At 38.5% G+C, this 22661-nt stretch overlaps 1 protein-coding gene across 1 annotated transcript in view; it reads left to right on the plus strand.

Moving 5' to 3' along the window:
- The window catches only part of CACNA1E (calcium voltage-gated channel subunit alpha1 E), a 596540-nt gene that overhangs the window by 107165 nt on the left and 466714 nt on the right, over positions 1-22661 (plus strand). The window contains exon 2 of the mRNA XM_074222185.1: positions 16992-17472. Coding sequence (XP_074078286.1) covers positions 17006-17472 — 467 coding nt within the window. The 5' untranslated portion in view covers positions 16992-17005. The remainder of the gene's footprint in view (positions 1-16991; positions 17473-22661) is intronic.

Consider the following 22661-nt stretch of genomic DNA (forward strand, 5'->3'; position numbering starts at 1 on the left):
TCACTTCTAAGTTACAGCTAGGACCCCAGCCACACTGTTTCATTAAAACTTGCTCCTTGCAGTCCTTCTGGAGGCTGTAAACCATAGCTGTCCTCCCTGCCCTGGAACTGAAACCAGTTCCTACAAGTGCCTCCAAGTATTTACAGTCAGGGTTTCCACCCTTCACTGCTGCACTCTTTAGGTAAGTATTAGCTCCTTTTCCCCTGCTGCCATAACCTGTGATTCATCTGGTCAGCCCAGCTATGTTTGGTGTCTCTAAACATGGTGTCATCTAAACAGTAGATGGTCTTTCAGTCTTCTCCTACTCAGTGGTCAGATCTCATCATTGTTTGCAAAATGGAAATTTTAAGACTGAGGTTGCCTCTCAACCCAATTACTTACAGTGCTTTGTTTGTATGTTTGTTGATTCTGCAGTTGAGTGGAAGTGTTTGCATTTCTCTCAGACTGAACCCTCTACTCAAGGAGATCAGGTCTTTCCTGGGGTCTTCTCAAATTGTCTTAGAAGGACGACTGCTTTACCCCATGTTTATTTCTGCTGCTCTGAGGCAATGTTCAGTCTTTTTTTGTGGAGGAAATTTGGAGAGCTGCAAGATTTCTGACCTATTCTGCCATCTTCCCTGGATTCTCTTAAAGTGATAATTATCAAAACAATCTGGTACAAATTGTGGGAAATTATAGGGTGTTTGGTTTCCACAGGATATGAGAGGATATTGCAAGGATCTCAAAGGTATCTGTAGAACAAAAGAAAACAAAGGTTAAAGTTTCTGATTATTCATTACACTGAAAAGATACCAACCTACCTGTAAGAATGTGGAGTCCAAACAAAGAAAGGGTGATAAGAGATGACCCTGACCAGTCACTGAACTGAGAGGTCTTCTAACCCGACATGAAGTCACCTTAGGTTAGGGGAGGCTAAAACCTGGCTCAAACTAGTCGGGTTCAACAAGTTGCCTTGGAAAGTTGACCTTTGCAAGTGCACTTGCTTAATGAGGTCCATGTATATTATATGCACTCTCCCTATGACGATTGAGGCTCATCAGCATAACATGCATCATATGACCAGGGCAGAAAAAATTTGTTAAAGGGATGTCATGAAGTGAGTGTATCTTTTAGATTGTAGCTCCACTAATGAGGACTTATCAGGACTCAGAGGGGAAGAGAACAAAAGCCTTCCTACATAAGGTTGGACACTGCCACAATTTAGGGCTTTTCCCACCAGGGGAATTGCTCATTTCTGCAGGGGTGTAAATTAACCATTCAATCATTCCAGGCTAAGTTTCATTATTATGGGTCATTTATAATAAAATTATAGCCAATTACCATAGTAATCTACTACATTGATTTATTAACTCAAAGATCCTTTTGGAACAAAAATCTCATTATCTGACAAAAACTATTGGGAAAATTAGAAAACAGTATGGCAGAAATTAGGTATAGACCCACATCTCACCTAATATACAAAGATAAGGTCGAAATGATTATATAATTTACACCTAAATACTATAAGCAAATTAAGAGAACAAGGGGATAGTTTATCTGTCAAATTTATGCATAAGGAAATAGTTTAGGTACAAAGAAGATACAGAGAATATTATAAAATGTAAAATTATTAATTTTGATTATATAAAATTTAAAAGTTTTTAGAACAAGTCTCTTTGAAATTTTATCTCTGATAAAGACCTAGTTTCTCAAATATAGAGAATGAGTCAAATTTTTAAAAAAAGTCATTCCCCAATTAGTAAAAGGTCAAAGGATATTAATAGTTTTTCAGACAAGGAAATCAAAGCTATCTATAGTCATATGAAAAGGTGATCTAAATCACTATTGATCAGAAAAGTGCTAATTAAAACAACTTTAAGGTACCATCTCACATCTATAAAAGTGGATAATATAAAAAAAATTCAGATGTTGAAGGGAATATGGGAAAACTGGGACACTAATGCATTGTTGGTGGAGTTGAAACTGATGCAATCATTATAGAGAACAATTTGGAACTAAACCCAAAGGACTATAAAATTGCGCATACTCTTTGATCCATAAATACCAATACTAAATCTATATTCCAAAGATATCCAAAAAAAGGATCTATTTGTACAAAAATATTTATAGTAGCTCTTTTTGTGATGACTAAGAATTGGAAATCAAAGGGATGCCCATCAATTGAGGAATAGCTAAATAAGCTTAAGTATATTTTTATAATGAAATATTAGGCTATGAGAAATGACAAGCAGGATGACTTCAGAAAACCTTGGAAAGACTTATATAAACTGATATATAATAAAGTGCACAGAACCAGGAGAATGATGTACATGGTAACAGCAATATTGCTTAATGAGGAACTGTTAAATACTTAACTAGCAATACAATGATCCAAGACATTCCCAAAGGGCTAATGATAAAGCATACTACTAATTTTCAGAGTATTAACTGACATTGATTGCATATAGACTAAAGCATACTCTTTTTCACTTTCATTTTTTCTTTTATTTGTCTTATCAAAATGACTAATATGGAAATGTTTCTCATAATTACACATGTATAACCCTCTCTATCTGAGTGTTTACTGTCTTAAGGGAAGGATAAAATTTTGATAAAATTTAAAAATGTTTTTTAAAATTGGGAAATAAAGAATACATCTCTTCTTTATAGTTGTGAGAGGTATATGATCAGTTTTGCGACCCTAATTATTAAAAATGGTATAATTGCTGCTATTCAAATTGTGGATCCCTTTTGATCTTATTGTAGAACATGGGATGGGGTATAATTCTAATTTCTGCCAGCTTTCCCAGCAGTTCTTATTAAATAAAGAGTTCTCTCATAAGTAATTGATGTTTTAGGGTTTGTCAAACACTGACTAAGTTATTAAGTTCCATTATTTCTGTTCTCCCTTGTCTAGTCTGTTTTATTGATATACTTCCTGATGTTTTTTAATCAACCAAATGGTTTTTGATGACAGCTGCTTTATAATATACTTTAGGGTCTTGAAGAGCTATTCATTTCTGTCTTTTCCCTTAGTATTTCTATTGCTATTTTAACTCTTTTGTTCTGCCAAATAAATTATTTTTGAAATTTGAGAAAGTTTCTTCCAGTTTTATTTCTCATGATACCATTTCACTCACTCTTTATTCAAGTCAAACTGTCTTGCCTGTGATTTGTTTCCCTTACATGACCCTTCCATCTCCCATATCAAGTCTACACTGCCTGCCCCCAAGTACACAATTCTTTCTCCTTATTGCTGTCTCTAATAAACCAGTATTTTTTTTTGATTGACACAGGTTCAAGTGCCATCTTCTTTCATGATGCTCCATATTCTCACCTGACTATCTTTGCTTCAAGGACAGGGACTAAATCTCTCATTTATTAGATATTTATTTCCCCTTCTTCCAACATTGCCTTCTATAATGTTATATACAAAAAAGTCTTATCAGTTATCTTCATCAAAGATTTAATGGAGGTCCATTGTTTAACTCAAGGTATCTTCAGATCTTATCTTTTATTCTGATTATGACCTCCTAAGTTTTTTATGTTAGGCCTCAGAAAGCAAACAAAAGATGACTAGGACAAAAGTTTCTTTGATGGTCTCTTATCGCAACAAATTCTCTAGAAATCATTGCAACCTACAATTATAGGCCCTGAAAAGGAACAAAACTGGAAGGAAGTTAAAGGGGTAGAATTGCCACATTCTATCATGGGGTCCCTTGGCAATCCTACATAACAGCAACCCATCAAGATTAGTAGACCCAACTTTACTTTGTCTTCTAATGTGGGAGCAATGATTAGAGCGTTACCATGAACTTATTTGCATTTGAAAGCTTTGGGGGCAAATTTTAATCAATAAATCAGCAAACATGTATTGAATCCTAAGTATGTATAAGGTACTGCCTAAAGCACTATACTGGAGCACTGTGGGTATGCTAAGGCATCCAAGGCTCCCATTCTTAGACTCAAAGAAACTAATCAAATTACAGAGACAAAGCTGACACATGGAAAGAGAGGTAGGTGTATAAAGCAGGGAAAGATGACTTGATCAGCCAACTAATATTTATTAAGCACTTACTATGTGACTGGCATTGTACTAAGTGATAGGGATATAGAGAAAGGTCAAAGACAGTACCTCCTCTCAAGAACTTCACCATCAAATAGGGGCATGTGCACAACCTAGATAAATTGGAGATGAGCAATAAAGGGAAAATGTCAGCTTCAAGGGAAGATCAGTCAGAACTTCACATGGAAGGTGAGATATTAGTTGGGTCCAGAAATGAACAAAGAAGTCAGGAAACAGAGATAAAGAGAGAGAGAGAGAGAGAGAGAGAGAGAGAGAGAGAGAGAGAGAGAGAGAGAGAGAATTTCAAGCATGATGGATGGCCAATCAAAATATTTGAAGTTAGAAGATCAAGTAACAGCAAGGATGCCAGGGTTACTAAATCACAGAGTACATGGGGGTGAACAGTTGTAAGAAAACTAGAAAGCTGTATGTGTGTGCCTAAATGATGAGACTTTGAAAGGCAAAAAGAATTTTATATTTGATCCTTGTGGTAATAGGGAACCACTGGAGTTTTTTTGAATTAAGGAGGTCTACAACTTACCTGGATGACTTTGGGAAAATCATGTCACCTTTCTGGGTCTCAGTTCATTAACAAGCTCAATGATGGATAACTTCATGATAGATAAATAGGGTTCAGATAAGCAAAGAGAGAGGGGAGGTAGGAAGGAAGGGATAGCATGAAGCAAAGATGAAAATTCATGTGTTGAATTTGAGGGTTGTCAAGCAGATCAGTATGGTACAGAGGAGTAGTGAGAGAGACTATATAGATATATAGACTGGTGGAGACTAGAATGCCAAGTTAAGTTTAGAATTGGTTTTATGGGATATATATATATATATATATATATATATACATTTATTTATCACTTGGGCTATATATATATATATATATGTATATATATATGTACATATATATTTAGAATATATCACAATTACATAATCAAGTTACCTGCCCACTTAAAATGACATTTGAATGATGATGATGATAAGACAAGTGATGATAATGTTTATATTGTATTTCAAGGTTTGTAAAGCTTTTATGTATATTCTTATTTTATTCTTTTAACAAATCATGGAGGCAAGGGCTATTATTATCACAATTTTACTAATGAGGAAAGATATGAACTGAGAAGTTAATTTACTTGCCAAGAGTCACACATTTAGAAAGTAACTGAGGCAAGATTAGAGCTCAGCCAGCACTGTATGTATACACATCTTCACATAACTGCCTGCTCTTATACAACACTCAAATGTTTTCATTTAGCCTTTGATAAATAGCTACCCATTTACTAATACACTGCAAACATCAATATGGAGTTTTCTCTCTCATTGTTTTCTTCCTTGGGATCTTTTAGCTGCTTCTGATCTATCTGCTGAGGGGTGAGTGTTGGATGCAAGGAGGAGCTGAATTGCTTTGGTAGCACAAACCTCCTACATTCTAACCTGACTGCTTTAATAAGTCATCTCTCTTTAAAAGGCAACTTCCCAAGAAATTAGTGTTAAGTAAACCTACTCTGTGTGGGTGGCCGTAGTTCCACCAGGCCCTCATTTGAAGCTTCTCAGTATTTTAATGACTGGAACTTGAGAAATGTTATAAAAGAAAAATGTTTAGAAAGAAATTGTGAATGTTGCTGTCCCACCAAGTCTGGAGTAGATGCCATGGAATTTTGAGAAATTGCCCTTTTTTGATATGCTATAGAATTTTGAGAAAATTTACCTTACTTCCAACAGGTTCTAATCATTGCTTCTTAACCAAGGACCAAGAGACACAGCTGTCCTCAAAAAGACACAGTGCTCTCTCCTTTCCACAGTTAAAAAGAATAATAATAAAACCAAGAATTTACATTACTTTAAGGTATGCTACAGCACTTTGCATAACATTATATAATCTGATCCTTAGAACACACCTGGGAGGTAGCTGCTATTATTAATCATCCCCATTTTATAGATTAGAGAAACTGAAGCTAAGAAAGTTTAAATGAACTGCCCATGATCATTCAGCTAGATAAATGTCTGTAGGATCTGAATTCAGATCTTCTGGTTCCTGGTCCAAGGCTCTATTTACAACATCTCTAGCTGTTTACCTAGATACACCTTGGTATTAACTAGTGGAGGGAAAAATTAGTTAATATTCTTTTTTTAGGCATATTTTCCCAGTGAAATGCAATCTATTTAAGGATAGGGACTGTTTCATAGTCTTGTATCTTCAGCTCAACCCAAACTATATCACAAATATTCATTGAATTGTTCAATTGAAAGTATTGATATTGTACATTCAAGCAAATATTTAAAACAAAAAAGTTAATTCTAAGAGTTGCCCGATGAGTTAGTTTGCAAACAACAAATGTTAGCAAAATACTAATAAGACACAAATATATATCTATATCTATAGATATATATTTTAAAATGAGAGAATATTAGAGTTGGAAGGGACATGGCAGATTTTCTAGTCTAATCTCTGCATGTTATAGGTGAAAAAAATGGAAACCAGAGCAGTTGAGTGATTTGCCTAAGGTCATACATATTCCATCAGGGGAAAGAAGCCCAAGCTCCTGACTCCTAATCCAATGCTGATTTACCATTATATTACCTTTATGGTAAATTGCTCATTTTTGAAGGGGAGGACTATTCTTTTCTGTTGGTTTATTTCACACATTAACTGGCCTTTTAGTTCATATTGGCTACTACCTTATTGTTAAGCATAAACCAAAGTATACCTATCTATCTATCTATATATGTATATGAAATTGGAGATACAAGGAAAATTCCAGAAGAGGACTAGATGGAAGGGGATGGACTGGAGCAATATTTGCTTCAAGGTACCCACTGTGAGTCTATATACATATATGTGTATATATGTGTGCTCATGTATACTACTAATAAGCAGGTGAGATGGGATTAGACCCTAGTCCAACACTATAGTCCATAAGGTCAAGTACTTTGTATTTGTATTTTCTATGTTTAGAAGAATGTCTGCAAAATTATAAGGACTACATATGTGTTCATGGAGACCTACTTTGCCACAGTTCCTCTAAGACTATAGCAAAACCCACAGTAGAAACTGTGTCTTCTGACTCCAAATTGAGCTTTTGGGGTGATATTATGCCATGTAATACCAGTTGAACATTCACCAAGGAAAAAACTGGTAATGAGGATCAATGGCATAACCCCCAATTTTCCAACTTTTTAGGAATATGGGTTGCCCTTTGGTGCCAGTAAGTTATAGCAGACAAAACTCATAATCTCTGTTTTCTTTTTCTCTTTTGTCTATAATAAGTCTACCTGTGAGGAATAAATGGTATGTTGAAATCTTTGTTGCTTGAGTTAAAAGACTTGAATTCAAAACTTGAGACTGCCAGTTATGAACTCTGTAACCTTATGTAAGTCATTTCATTTCCCTGAGCCTCAGTTTCCTCATCTGAAAAAATGAGACTGATCTTGATGCCTCCATTTAGCAAATAGTAAGCATTTAACAAATTGTTTATTAACTCTTAACAGTTAACAGGTATTCTCCCTTCTTTCTTGTTCAAATGATAGTCATGATGTTAGTTTAGTTGAGCCCTGAAGGAGAGACCATTACCACCACTATCACCATGACTACCACCTCCCCTCAGACTCTGATAAAGACAGCCAAGGACTCTGAATCCAAGAACTTCTGGAATAGCACTGCTTCTAGCTCAGAGAACTAGCAGTTCCTGTGGCAGCCTGGCAATTGTTCCTGCAGGTGTTAAATTCACATCTTTTGAAGAACCAATAATGAGAGTTTTTATCATGTCAGTCCTTGGAAATGTCAAATGCTTCAACATCAGAAACTGATATCATTTCATCAGTGCAAATGACATGAAAGAAGAGGCATTGCCATCTGCTTTGCCCTTGTATCCTGAGAAGCCTGGGACTTTTCCATCTGACTTGTAGCTGAAACCTTCCATTTACATTATCTCCCCCATTAGAATATGAGAGCCTTGAGCACAGGGTTTAGCACAATGCTTTTTTCAGAGTAAGGACATATTAAATACTCCATTGATTCATTGATTCATTCATTTGTTCATTATTAGCGAGTTCCAGTCCCTGGCCCACAGTCTTCCTCTTCACCTTAACGATTACTCCTGGAGAGGTGACTTTAATATGCATTCTGTTGTCTCCTGTCCATCAATCTCCCCAACTTCCATGACTTCCATCTTCAAGCCCTCTCAACTACTTACATAGATGGTTTACCCTTCATCATTGACAATAAAATTTTCACTTGCAAGATTCAGAACTTGGAAATACTTCGTAACATAACTTCTCATCTTTCTATCTCTGTCTGGATCTTACCCCATGAAAATTAATCATTCATCTTTGCTGCCATCTCCAGTCACTCCAACTACTCCTGCTTTCCAGGTCCATCATCTTTGCTCCTCACTACTTTCCCCTATTGGCTACCAGGAAAACATTTTTGCCACAATTTTTCAACAAATTTTTATTTAGTGTTTACTATGCTAAGGACTGGAGACACAAAGAAATGCAAAAAAACAGTCTCCTCCCTCAAGGATCTCCTATTCTAATAGGATTAGACAAGGTGTAGACAATTTGTTGTGCATAATAGCTATATAGAGACTATAGAAAGTAATCCCAGAGCGGAAGGCATTAGCAATGGGGGAAGAGTAGGGGACTGAGAAAGGCCTCCTGTACAAGGTAAGATTTGAATTGCATCTTGAAGGAAACCAGGAAAGTTAAATCCTGGGGGTGAGAGGCCAGAGTATCCCATGAATGGGGTGCAAAGAAGGAGTCAGGTTGGGAAGGACTTTATAAGTCAAACAAAGGAGTTTATATTTAATCCTGAAATTAATAAGGTAATCCTGAGTTCAGGGAACCCCTTAACATTTCTCAATATCATATACTACCTACTTCCTGTTGGAGATTTCACTTGAAGGTACCATTGAAATTTCAAACTCATTAGATCTGAAATGAAGCTGATCACTTCCCCTAGAGACTCATCCCTCTTTCTAATTTCCTTGTTTCTGTAAAGGAACCAATTTCTATCACCCAGGTTTTACATTTGTAACTTCATAATTATCTTTGAGTTCTCACTTTTGCTTACTTGGCATGTTCAAACAGTTGCCCAGATTTATTGATTTTTCCAAAATAATCTTTACCTTTACTCTTCTGTCCACTTATACCACTATCATTACCCTTCATGAATTGCAATATTTGCTTAGTCTCTAGTCTGTCTCCAATCTCTTCAATCCATTTTTCATACAGCTGCCAAAGTGATATCACTCCACTACTGAAGAACCTTGAGTTGGTGACTTTAGAATAAAATCTATATTCTTCTGATTGATATTTAAAATCCTTTGATTTTCTGGTTCCAACTCATATTTTCTGTACTGATTTTTCATTACTTGTTCATATATATTCTACATATCAGTAAAACTAGTCAACTGTTTTGTTGCTGAATTATTTTTCAGTCATATTCAACTTTCATGACCCCCTTTGGGTTTTTTTTTTTTGCAAAGATATTGGAGTGGTTTGCCATTTCTTTCTCCTTGCTCATTTTACAGATGATAAAACTGAGGCAAACGGGGTTAAGTTTTCTAGCCCAGGGTCACACTGCTAGGAAGTATGTAAGTCAACTTACTACTCCCTATTCCATCTCCTACCTCCATTTCTTTGTACAAGCTATTCCCCATGCCTGGAATGATTTTCTTCCTCATCTTTACCTCTAAGAATTCTTTACTCCTTTCAAAACTTCAAGAGCCAAATTCTACATGAAGACTTTCTTGACCTCTTCAGTTGGTACTTTACATATATATATATCCATATAACACTCTCTTATTGATGTATCTTCTTATTTACTTAGTTATTGATGATTTTCTTACATATTGAAGTACATGATATTTTCCTCAAATAGAAGGCAAATTTCTTGAGTGTAGGGGCTGTTCATTACTATCTTGTATACAGTCCCTCTCATAGAGTAGGAGCATAATGAATGCTTATTGAACAAATAGTAAATGAGTTTTCAAAAGCATGAAAAATACTTTAATTGTTAAATAAATGCTAATTCACTGTTTTGTCGACATTTATCCATTAACTACATTTCTATCTACTGCCTTCTGGACCTCTGCACTTAGTGCTATACCAAATAGATCTCTTGTTCTTTGTCCCTTGGGTTTACAACTTGGCAAGACTGTCAAAAGATGGAGTCCAAGTATTTTTGGCTCCTGTAGTGAAATGGCCCTGATTATGGGGCATGAGAATATGTCAATGTTATTGTTTACTCATACAGTTTTTATTTGCCAGTTATAAAAACATTTGTCTGCCCCTTCCTTGGCCTGTTGGGACTTCCATATGTCTACAGCTAGACTGTCCAAGCACCAGCCATATTTCTATCCTCTGTTGTCCTTCTGGACACTCATGTTCAAAAGTCTCCAAGTAGAGAAGTTGACCACTACTGAGAGACAAACTAGCCAGTTCTCATTGGCTAGTGAGAATTTGTAGAGATCGAAGAGAATGAAATAAGAGAGTTGGGGTTCAAATCTTACCTCCATCATGACTGTTATGATCTTAAACTAATTACTAGACATCTTGAAATCTCAGTTTCCTCATCAGTAAAATGAGGACCTTAGATTAGGTAACCTTGAAAATATGTCTATCAAAATATTAAGTGCTACTAAGACTCTGTACTTAACCATGGGATTATAATAATATTAATAATAATAATGATGATGATGATGATGATGGTTATGATGATGATGACGATGATGATAATAAATGAGAAGATCCCTACTTATGGAGTTTATATTCTAATGGGGTCAACAAGGGAATATATAAATACATACAGACTAAATAGAAAGAAAATAATTACAAATAAATACAAAGTAGTTTATCACAAGATAGTAAAAGTGGGAAGGAACTAGCAGTTGGGACAAGAGGGTCATCTTCTTCTAGAAGGTGTTTTTGAAATGGACCTTGAAAGGAGAGATTCTAGGAGGCACAGGTGAAGGTAGAGTTCATTCCTGGAATGATGGATAGCCCAAAGATGGATAACGGAATATTATGTATGACTCTAGAAAAGAAAGGGAACCATCAATTACAAAGAACCTACTATAAGCTAAATGTTTGATAATTATTATCTTATTTCAGCTTTAAAACAATCTGATGAGGCAGGTGCTATTATAATCTTCATTTGACAGTTGAGGAGTCAGAGAATAAGGGATTTATCAAGAGTCACACAGCTAGTAAGTGACTGGATTTGAACTTAGTTCTTTCTATCTCCAGGACCACTGGCATGTCTTCTGAGCTTTCCAGATACTGAGTTGGAATATAGAAACCTAGAGGGAAGGAGAAGTAATTGAAGCCTGGTTGGGTAGTTAACTTTGAGGCTCCAAAAATGGGAAAAATTATCCTAAAAAGAATTTAGAAAGGTAAGCAAGAGGGATTTCTCCAAATTCTCAGGTTAGTGGTCCCAGAGATTTTGGGGAAGGGTTAGATTAAAAGAACTTTTGGGGAACTGATCCCTTCCATGTCCCTAGACCCCTACTCTTAGTTACTGAAGTTTAAAAAAAAAACAGACACTAATGAATAGAAATGCAGCAACCTAGCTAGCTAGCTAGCTATATCCAAGGTAGAAATCAGAATTGAGCTTATAAAACAAGCTTGAACAAAAGGCACTCTCACCCCATTTCTCCTCTCATAATTCTGGTAAATCTTTTTTTAAAAACTGAGAGGTTGATGTGTTATTTTAGAAGTTTTGGGGAAAGGCAACTGTTAATAGTGGTGGTGGTGGTGGTGGAAATGGTGATGAGAGTGGTGGAAAAGGAAAGTTCATGGCCTTTCTATAGATGTCCTGGGAAATCTTGGTTTATTGGGTGAATGTTGATGATGAAAAATCTGGTCAATAGCATGATTTATATGGCATTCACATGCAGCAGCATCATAAGGAACTGGACCCTGGCAGACTCACTTGGCCTGGGGATCCTTCAGGTCTCTCTTGGTCAGGGCTGAAGAGGCTCTAGAACAGATGCATTGCCACAATCCTGTTCTGCTCCTGAAGCCTGTACTTTAAAGGAGGAATCTGAAAGACTGAGTGGAGTGAGATTGCTAGGTTGTTAAGAGTTGGTTGCTTGTTTGAGACACAGGAGGCTACCTGGAAGGAATCCCAGAGACTCAGAGAGACAAAAAAGAGTGGTTATGGTTCCCAGTTACTGTTTGGGAAGAAAGAAACCTCAGGCAGGAAATAAGAAGAAAAAGAGTCTGAAAACGAAGAGGGGAAGAGAGTGAGAGGAGGAAGATTCAATACTGGAAATGCTTGGGGATGACTCTCTGATTTGATCCAGTTGGTATCCCTTTAAAGAGAGGAGGCAGTGGCGGGGGGAGGGAAGAGAATGAAATAAAAGCCATTTTTATTTTTTTGATGGTAGACACAAATACCACTATTGCCTAAGCTTCTGTATTCTTCAGAGCTTGGAGGCTAGGGACAACATAGAACTTGGAGGATAGGGAAGGTATACTTGCTCCCAAATACATACTAAGAATAATTGTGAATGAGTTGGGTTAGAGAAAGAGGCCTTATGGACAATTGTCTTTAAATTTCTTTAACATTCTTTAAAACCTCATCACAGGAGTCAGTAGTGAGACTAGAGAGGTGAGTTGGATGAAGTATGGATCAGACACAGGACAATTGGAGATCAATGAAATCATCATTATTCTGTTGCTGTTTTCTAGAAGCAAGGGTTTTCTCTATGACCACAACTTTGAAAGCACCAGGAATATTGAAGGTGATACCTTGATCTGATATTTAGAAAGCTTCTTGGCTTGCTTTTCTTTTGTTCATTCAGTGCCTCTTTTTGAATGATTCTATTCTTTTGTCCTGGGCTTTGTAGATTGCAGAAGCCTAGAAAGAATGGACTATGATAGAACCCTAGAGTTGGAATCCTGATCTTGATTGTGCCTCCATCTCATTGCCTTTTACTCTTAGAAAATCATATTTTCTTAGAGATCCCTAGGGATGAAGATTTCAAAACCTCCTTCTCTAACTCTTTCCAGTATTATATACCCTGGGCATCACAGAAGTATTTAAATGTCCCATTCCTTTCAGAAGTGTGTATGTGTGTATGTGTGTGTGTGTGTTTTTGTGTGTTTGTGTGTGTGTGTATGTGTGTGCATGTATCTGCTCAACACCATGGAACCAAGTGTTCTGAATTACAGATTATGTTACTGAGGTGGATGATTAAAAAAATTAACTAATTCAATCTTGTTCCAATTAGATGTTGATTAAAATGAGGATGATATCTCTTACCCTGGGATAAAGGGGATCACTTAGTTTTCGGAACATAGGGTGATTGTAAGGAGGGAAGATCATAGAAGGGACAAAGTCAAGGACAAGGAGAAATTATATCTCTTCTCTTGGTTGCTTGGAATATAAAGTAGGGTATAAGGTTTTTATAGACTGATAGGTATTGTTGAATCAAGGGGAGCTATGGTAACCTGACCATATATAAAGCAATGTGTGTATAAGGACAGGGGAAGGGATAAGAATGGTAAATGCTAGAAGTGGTCATATAAAGATAACCCTTTCTCTCCTTTGATACTACTACTGCTTTAGTATAGGTCATCATGAATCCAAGTTTGAACTTATGCAGTGGACAGAGCACTGGCCTCAAAACCAGAAGGACGGGAGTTTGAATCCAGCCTCTGACACTTACTAGCTGTGTGACCTTGGACAAGTCACTTTAACCCTGATTGCTCAGCATCCAGGTCCATCTCTAGTTGTCTTGACTCATATCTGGTCACTGGACCTAGATGACTCTGGAGGAGAAAGTAAGGCTGGTGACATAGCACAGCCCCCCCCCCAATCCAATTCATGTGATGCCATGATAATTTAATAATTTATCATGACATCACCTCCCTGATGTTGTGGTCTTCTTCAAAAATGAAGGACAAACATTGTTCACTTTCTTAATTTGACACTGCTTCATCTACTCCTAAGAAAAGATTGTCGTTCTCAGTCTGAGTGTTTGCCTCATTGTCTACAGGAGAATGAAACAGAAACACTTGCTATAAATGTCTATCAGGAGAATCAGTTCTTTGTTGCCACTACTGTCTGTGAGACTGGCCAATCCCCACTATTGGCCAGTCTCACAGATAATAGTGGCAATAAAGAACTGATTCTCCTGATGAACATTTATATCAATAATAGTGGAGTTGTTTAACTATAATTCTTAAAGGAAAGATGAGATAATTTCATGTTTTGATATTCTTAAAACTGATTCTGTTGAAGCTAGAGTTCTGCAGTACATATTATTACTGCTGCAATTTTGGCAAAGATGTTATTGAAATCATCAGAGTTTCTTGGAAGGGGAAATTTGATGCAGACGGTGGAGGCTTGAAGTTGGAACAATGGTGCTAGTGGAAGTGAAAAGGAGATGGATCCCAATGGCTGTCAAGTCTAGGGGAGTTCAGGTCCCAGAGACCTTCCTGGAGAGGAACAAGGACTGGGAGGAGGCAGAAGCTGGGAAAACCCTTTAGCCTTGAAGAGAGACTGCAAACAGACTAGGGAGTATAGTGTGTGTGTGTGTGTGTGTGTGTGTGTGTGTGTGTGTAGGGAGAGACATTTAAACATTGCAGGAATGAAAGATAATTTTAAAATCCATCAAGTAAAGTTGAGACAGAATGACATGGTGAGCATGAATCATTCCTACAAGGGTCCCACGCAGCCCTCTTTGGGGAAACTTGAAATTCATTTGCTCCATGACTCTCTTCTCCCATGATTCCCAAACTCTGCCCCATGTTCCTTAGTCCTTCTGTTCTCCCCTTGTCACTCCCCCCACCCCCAGCCCAAGTCCTAGCTACTAAATATATAATTCTTGCCACAAGAAACAGGAGCTCTGCATTAATGAGAACCCCAGGGATGCAGAATTGTACCAATAAAATGGGTTGAAGAGGACAAATGAGGGAAAAGGAACAAGAGTTTCTAAAGGACTCTTCTTCAAGCCCCTCTCCTAGGAAGTCAGGTTCCACTCAACATTAACATTGGGTTTTGTAGCACTTAAAGTCAGTACAATACTTCTATTTTCTATTTAGACTTGACACCTTTCCTTAATGATCATGAGGAGAGGAGGCTGACAAAAATATTAATGGATACAACTCTAGAGACAAGATGACATGAGTGAGAAGGGATGCTAATATTTTTTTTCCTTCTTTTGTCTCTCAGGGAAAACCTCTTAGAAAAGAGAATTTTTCCCGAACCTCAGCTTCTGAAGATGAGCTTGTTCAGTCAGTGCTAAGATGAGTTAGGAGAACAAAGAGTCTGGAAATGGAAGGGGCCTTAGAGGCCATCCAATCTAACCTACTTGATCTTTATTGAGGAGGGAATTAATTTTTAATGAGGGTCATGACAACATAATTTGGACAAAATTTCCAGCTCACTCCTTGTGATCATCTCCACACACTAAAGATGAGAGAGAGAGAGAAGTGTGGCACAATAGTCTTTCTGCTCACTAGCAGGTTAGGAAACTTTTATATAATCTAAATAGGTCTAGGAACATGCCATGGCAGGAATTCTGCTGTTGATGGAAAGGAAACAGATGGGAATCTGGAGATCTGAGACCTTTCCTTTAGCCCTTGTCCTGGGTGATACAGTAGTAGATTGAGCTTTGGGTCTGGAGTCAGGAAGCCATGAGTTCAAGCTGTCTGTCCTCAGGTAGCTTGAACCTACTGCTTGATCCTGGGCAGTCACTTGACTTCTGTTTTTCTCAGTTTCCTCGCCTGAAAAGGAGGATAAAAATAGCACTTATCTTCCAGAGTTGTTGTGAGGATCCAATGAGATATTATGTGTTAAGCATTTAATTTTATTCCTAGCAAATCAGATACTTAATAAATGTTTCCTCTCTCCTTCCCTTCCTCTTTTAACCCCTTTCTTTCTTTCTTCCTTCCTCCTTTTTTCCCTCCCTTTCTTCTTCCCTTCATTGTTCCCTCTCTCTTTTCCTCCCTTCCTCCTTTCCTTCCTCTATCCTTTGCTCCCTTTTTCTTTCCTCCTTTCTTCTCTTTTCTCTTCCTCTCTCCCTTCCTCCTCACTCCTCCCTCCTTTCCTCCCTCTCTATCTTCCTTTCCCCCTCCATTCCTTCCTTTCTCACTTCCTCCCTTCCTTTTCTCTTTCCCTCCATCCCTTCTTTCCTCCTTTTCTCTTTTCCCCCTTCCTCTCTCCTTTCCTCCCTCCCTTCCTTCCTTCCCCACCTCCCTCCCTTTCTTCTTTTCTTCTTCCCTTCCTCTCTCTCCCCCTCCCTTTCTTCATGGACATGAAGGCAATGAAACACTAGAAAGGATTGCAAAAGGAAGTTGAGGAATGTTTTAACATAGAGGTTAGTCAGAACAATGAGCATTTAAGCACTATGTGCCAGCCACTATGCTGACTTAGAGATGGATACAAAGAACCACTGTCTATCTGTAGGTGATGATCAAGGATATAGGATGTTGAATGGTGTTTTTTTTTCTATATACCAACAGATAGATGGAATAAATTACCTGTAGAGAGATAAGTTGGACAGGTAGGTGGATGAATAGATGAACTGAGTGAATACTTATTAAAAGTATGTGCCAGACACTTGCAAAGTATCTAAGACAGTTCCTGCCCTCAAGAGCTTCCATTCTAAGTGAAGATAGAAGTTAAATCAAAAAGGACTGCTGAAAAGAGGAGGCTGCAGCCTATAGCAATTAGGGATGTGACTTAGAGTCATGGACCCCAGCAAGATAAGGCAAAGTTCAACCTATCAAAACTGAAGCATTCAGAGACAGAGTCTAGGTCACCAATGGGAGAAAGTGGATGTGATGGTCCCAGTAGAGGTGGTATGGTGTGGAGAAGGCTTAGAGTCCTTTAGAATTCTATTTGCTTAGTGACACTGAGCGAAGATGACCTTGTCATTGACTTTTTCCCTTCCTTTTATCTCTTCCCTCTCCCTGATTCTCCTAGAGCGATGTGCTGTGATGGTGCCAGAGATGCATGGACACAGCCCGTGCCCAGCCTACAAATCCCAGGAGCTCATCCCTGCCTTGGCTATAGGGGAGAGCCCTGAGCTTGGGGTTGCTGTCCACCGACACATCCTATCCTTACCTGAGGAGGAAACATGGCGCCAGCACAACCCAGACATGATGCCCACCCAGACTTCTGCTCTGCTGGAGCCCGAGGCCCTAGAGGATCCAGGGGCCCTGCCAGGATCCCCACGTGCTCTATGCTTCGATGCCTCCTCTGTCTTCTTCCCTGCACAGGAGGGTGAGGGCTCAGGATGGGAGGGCAGTGGTGCCCTTGATGCAAGTTTGAGTCCATTTCTCCCGGTGAGCCCAGAAGTCATGAAGCGGAGGCGAGGAGGGCTCATTGAGCAGAGGGACATCATCAAGGCCCACGAAGCCCACAAAATGCAGAGCACACCACAAGCCCGGAGGAAAGAGTGGGAGTAAGTAAGTGGGCCCTTCCTGGGCTGGGGAGGTAGGTAGGACCTTCCTGAGAGGGATGGGGGAGAAAATGATATGGGACATCAGGGGTCCTGTGGAAAAGGATGAGAATTGTCTTTGGGTATAATTGTGGTCATAGTGTGTGCATTGTGTGTCTTTGGAATAGAGAGCAGAAAAAGTTTCCATTCTCATGCTTCCCCTGATGCTTCATGTAACTTTTTTATGAATCACTCGACTTTTCTGGGTCCCACTTTGCCCACTTGTAAAATGGGAGCAATAAGGTCTGCCCCTCTACCTACTTGAGGAGGTTTCTCCCAAGGATGAAAGAGCTGTGTGACATGCTTGGAGCATCTCTGAAGAAAAGAGCTGGGTAAATTTATGGGGGAATCAATCAAAACAGAAATTATCTCATCTTTCTGTTAAGAATTGCTGTTAAGCAACCCCATTTTTTTCTAACACCATTCTTGGGGAAAACGAATAAAACTTTGAAGCATCTCTTTCTTATTTAAAAAGAGAACTCTATCCAAGATAGGTATCTGTCTATTATCAAAGATGATAGGTTCCTACAATCTTTCTCTTGGTCAGGGCTACAGAGGTCAAGGATTTAGATGGCTTTAATCTTTTCTTGAATAAAAATTTTATTGAACTCTTGTTTTTACATCATCTAAATTTCCTAGCCTCTCTATTATTTACATCCCTAACTTCTTTCCTTTCAGCCATGCTTGGAGCAAAGAATGAAAAAGGAAAATAAAACAATTCAACAAAACTAACCAAGTTAAAGTCTGACATTATATGTACCCGTAGTTCTTCATCTCTGGAAATGCTGGGGACTGATACATCTTTTCCTTGGGACCAAACTTGGTCACAATAATTTTTTAAAACATTGTTTTAATTGTTTTCATTTGTAACATTGTAGTTATTTCTTCTATTATTTCCCTATTTCTCCTTTCACTTTGTATCAGTTCACATGACTTTCCAAGATTCTCTAAATTCACCATAGGCCATTTATATATTTTTTGACTTTTTGTTAAAATAAATTTTAACCAAATAAGCACCCACTTACAAGAGAAGGAGCTAAGAAGTAAAGAACATTGAGTTTGACATTTTCTCCTAGTTTGTTCTAGTTTGAGCTGTTCTATGACATCTCCTGCTTTAGGGATCTTAAACTAGGGGATGAAGAACTTGGTAAACCAAATCAGCAATCCCTCCTCCCCCTCCGACAATTTAGAGCCTTACAGAGGTACCTGGGGTCATTGAAAGACTGGATGACTTACCTCAGGTCACATAGTTAGCATACATCAGAAATTGGACTCAAACCAGTCATCTTGACTCAAGAGTTCAATACTCATTAGACCATGCTATCCCTTCTGATGCAATATATAAATTAGTCTCTTCCCTCAAGGAGTTTACAATCTAACGGAGGAAGAAAATGTTTAAAAGGAATCTGAAAAGGAAAGTGGGAGCATATAGACCAAATGGGGAGAATCAGAGATGGTTGGTAGAGACCTTTCCCTAATTTTCAACATTTGGGAAGAAACCCATCAATGGAAGATGTGATTATTATGGAGATATAATTGGTAGATCCAGAGATGGCTGGTTTTAGATCTTAGATTGCAAATTGTTAGCTATCAAAATCACATAGGTTCTAGAGTTTAGTACAAAGAACACTGGATGGAGTTGGCTTGCCAGTTGACTGCTGCTTTCTAAACATGGCTTTAATTTGTATCTCTGAGTCCATGACTCCAGGACTGGTGGTAAATCATTTAATCTCTAAGACCCTCACTTCCAAATCAATAAAATGAGAGAGTTTTCTGTAAAATGAGGAAAACCATAGGATTCAAAGCTATGTAGGCCCCCAGGATCCAGTCTTGATATTTTACCAAAACAGAAATTGCGATCAGGAGAGGGAAATTTGTCCAGTGACTGGTTGGCACGACTTTGCCCATTATTGGAAAAGACTAATTGTAAAGCTTTTCATTCCTGACATTATATGATTCTAATAATTTTAGATGGTGGGGAAAATTTCCTTCTTTGTGACCTTTTAAACAAATTAGATATTAATCTGTTTAGTAGAGTGTAGGACAAATTCTGGTTGAAGGCAGGGGAATGGATAAAACAGATAATCCCTGGAGATTCCTTCCATCTGTCAGCCAGTGAATTCAACTAGGACTGTCTGGATTAAGCATATGGTACTAGATGGCAAGAGTTAGCAGGAGAGAGTTCCTGGCTTGGTTATTAAGGAGATTTGGGTTTGAGTATGACATGGAGTAGATTGTTAACTTTCCTGGGCCTGAATTTCTTCATCTGTATAATCTGAGAATTGAATCAGATGTTTCCTGAAGTCCTTTCTCCCTCCAATAATCAATTTATATTCCCAAACATATTTTCCTGTATCTGCATTTCCTTGTCAGAACTAGATTGTAAATTTGAGTCCTAGACTTTTCTTTCACTCCTGTGTGATGTCATGCAAATCTCTTAACATCTCTGGGTCTCCATTTCTTTATTTGTAAAATGAAGATTATAATGCTACCCTGCTTACTTTAATGAGATAATTACAGAAAGAGTTGGAAGGGTCTTAGAGATGGGTTAGGTCAGGTCTCTCATTTTTTTGATGTGGAAACTGAGGACCTTGGAGATTAAATGAGTCACCACCAGTCCTGTAGTCATAAGTTCCTGAGTTCAAATCCAGTGAGAGAGAGAGAAAGAGAGAGAGAGAGAGAGAGAGAGAGAGAGAGAGAGAGAGAGAGAGAGAAGGGCAGCACTTGGGAATGAATCCAAGTCCCCTAAATTCAAATCTAGAAGGCTATGTAGCATGACCTTTAGATTTGAAATTAAGGCATGTAGGGTGACCATAGACAAGACCTTGAACCTTTCCAAATAAGTGATATTTCTATTTATGTTATTGTGAGGATCAAATGAAGTATCCTCTAGTCTAGGTGTGATGCCAGGAGCCCTCCAGACAAGGAGAATGTCATAGCGTATGTAAAGTGCTTTGCAAAGCTTAAAATGTTATGTAAATATCAGTTATTATTTATTATTAGATTGAATAAATCAAATGCAATCACATATAGCACAATATTAGGAAAACCAGGAACAGTTAGGTGGTGAAATGGATAGAGCACTACCCCTGAAGCAGAAGTACTAGGTTGTATAACCCTGGGTTTAGCTCCAATTATTCCCCTCCCTCCCCCCACCCCATGGAAAAAAGAAAGCTAAAAAGTACTTTTTGATAAAGGGAATACCAGGATCATGGCACTTTGTACCCTTTTCTTTTAACTTGAAGTCATAGTGAAATGATTTAATTATTCAGAGAAGTAGCAATGATGTAGTGGTTGCAGGACTGGCCACCCAGCAAAAAGAACTGGTTTCATGTCCTGCCTTTGATACATATTGACTCAATGACTCTGATACCTTATCCTGACTCCAGGCACCTCCTTCAGATCCTAAGGTAAAGATGTATTCTCAGTCTGTTTTGGGAGAGGAGGTAATTCCTCACAGTGATGAGACTCTAGGCTTGAATTTCCTCCTTCCCTGCTCTTCATTTCCTTGTTCTATCTCTACTCTCCCTGGATCATAGGATCATAGAACAGATCCCCTAAATGGAGGTCCTTTAATCTGCCCTCCTCATTTACAGATGAGGGCTGGAGAAGGGAAGCGATTTGTTCAAGGTCAGAAACCATGACTCAACCCTTCCTTCCCATTCAGGGACATTTAGGGACTGTGTCTTTCACATCAAGTCTCTGATTACAGCCCTACCCCCACCCCCCTCTCCCTCTCCCTCCTCTCTGGTATTGTGCTCAAGATGCAAGCTGCAGTAGATGGACTTCTGGGCCTGGGATCAAGATCTAGTTCTAGCCTCAGACACACTATCTGGTTGATCCTGGGCAAGTGGCTTAACTTCAGTTTGCCTCAGTTTCCTCCATTGCAAAATGGGGGATAACCACATCTACTTTTTGGAGTTGTTCTGAGCATCACATGAAGTAAAATAACTAAAAAGCTTATAACTCTAAAGTGCTTCATAAATGCTAGTATGATCCCATATCAGCATTATTTGATCATTCAGAGTACTTCTGCTTAGCTTTGTTCTAAAACAAGAGGGTGGAAGGGAGATATGTATAGTATATGGTTTCTGTCCTTAAGAAGTTGACTTGGTTACTGTGAAGCTCATTTCCCCATATGATTACAAATGCAGTAACTTTGAAATCTGTACTACAAGCAAACCTTTGGAGGAGATTTAGGGCTTCAGTACCAGTCAGAGGGAGTGACAAAGAGAAAAGGGTAAAGAGGCTCCCAATCCTGAGTACAGCTCTGAGAAAGAACAGGGATAAGTATGAGTCTAGTATGACAGCACTAATGAGAAGCACGAGGATATGAGGTCCAATGTCCTTAATTTACAGATGAAGAAACTGAGGTCCACTGGGATTCATTGATTCACCTGAAGTCCCACAGTTTGTAGGGCTTTAGACTCTAAATGAAATTCTCTTTCCACTGTACAAAGGCCAGATAGCTAAAATCCAGTTTGTTCAGAGATGGAAGAGTTAACACTACTCAGCCAGCCATAAACATCGATTTTAGAAAGCAACATAACAAAGGCCATTCTTTGTATTTGTTCCATTCACTAAAGCCAACTTGAGACACAAACCTGCTATGTCATTGCCCTCCTGACATCTGCCCAGGTTAGACAAGATGTTATGAAGGTGGAGTTTCAGAAGGTATCCTGAGTGCTGGTGGGTGTCCTTTAAGTGAACCAGATCACTTCAGGTTATGCCCAGACCACTCCTTAGATGACAAGTCAATTGAAGTGATTTGGTAGATTAGTGGGATGGCAGAAGAGGTGGACTATTGGTGCACAGGTCAAACTTTCCCCATGCATCTGTGTATATTCTGGGCTATGTTCATCTCCTAAGATAGTCATGGGTAAAACTATATGAACTCGGGGTGGCTAGGTGGTACAGTGGATAGAGCACCAGTCCTGGAGTCAGGAGTAACTGAGTTAAATCCGGCCTCAGACACTTAATAATTACCTAGCTGTGTGGCCTTGGGCAAGCCACTTAACCCCATTGCCTAGCAAAAACCTAAACCCCCCCCCAAAAAAACAACTATGTGAACTCTTAGGCCATTTACTGTCTAGAACCCCATCACCAATCAGTTCACCACTAACCAGTCCATCAGTCACCAATCTGTCTATCAC

Source organism: Macrotis lagotis, chromosome 2 (genome assembly GCF_037893015.1).
Source record: "Macrotis lagotis isolate mMagLag1 chromosome 2, bilby.v1.9.chrom.fasta, whole genome shotgun sequence".
Classification (NCBI taxonomy): domain Eukaryota; kingdom Metazoa; phylum Chordata; class Mammalia; order Peramelemorphia; family Peramelidae; genus Macrotis; species Macrotis lagotis.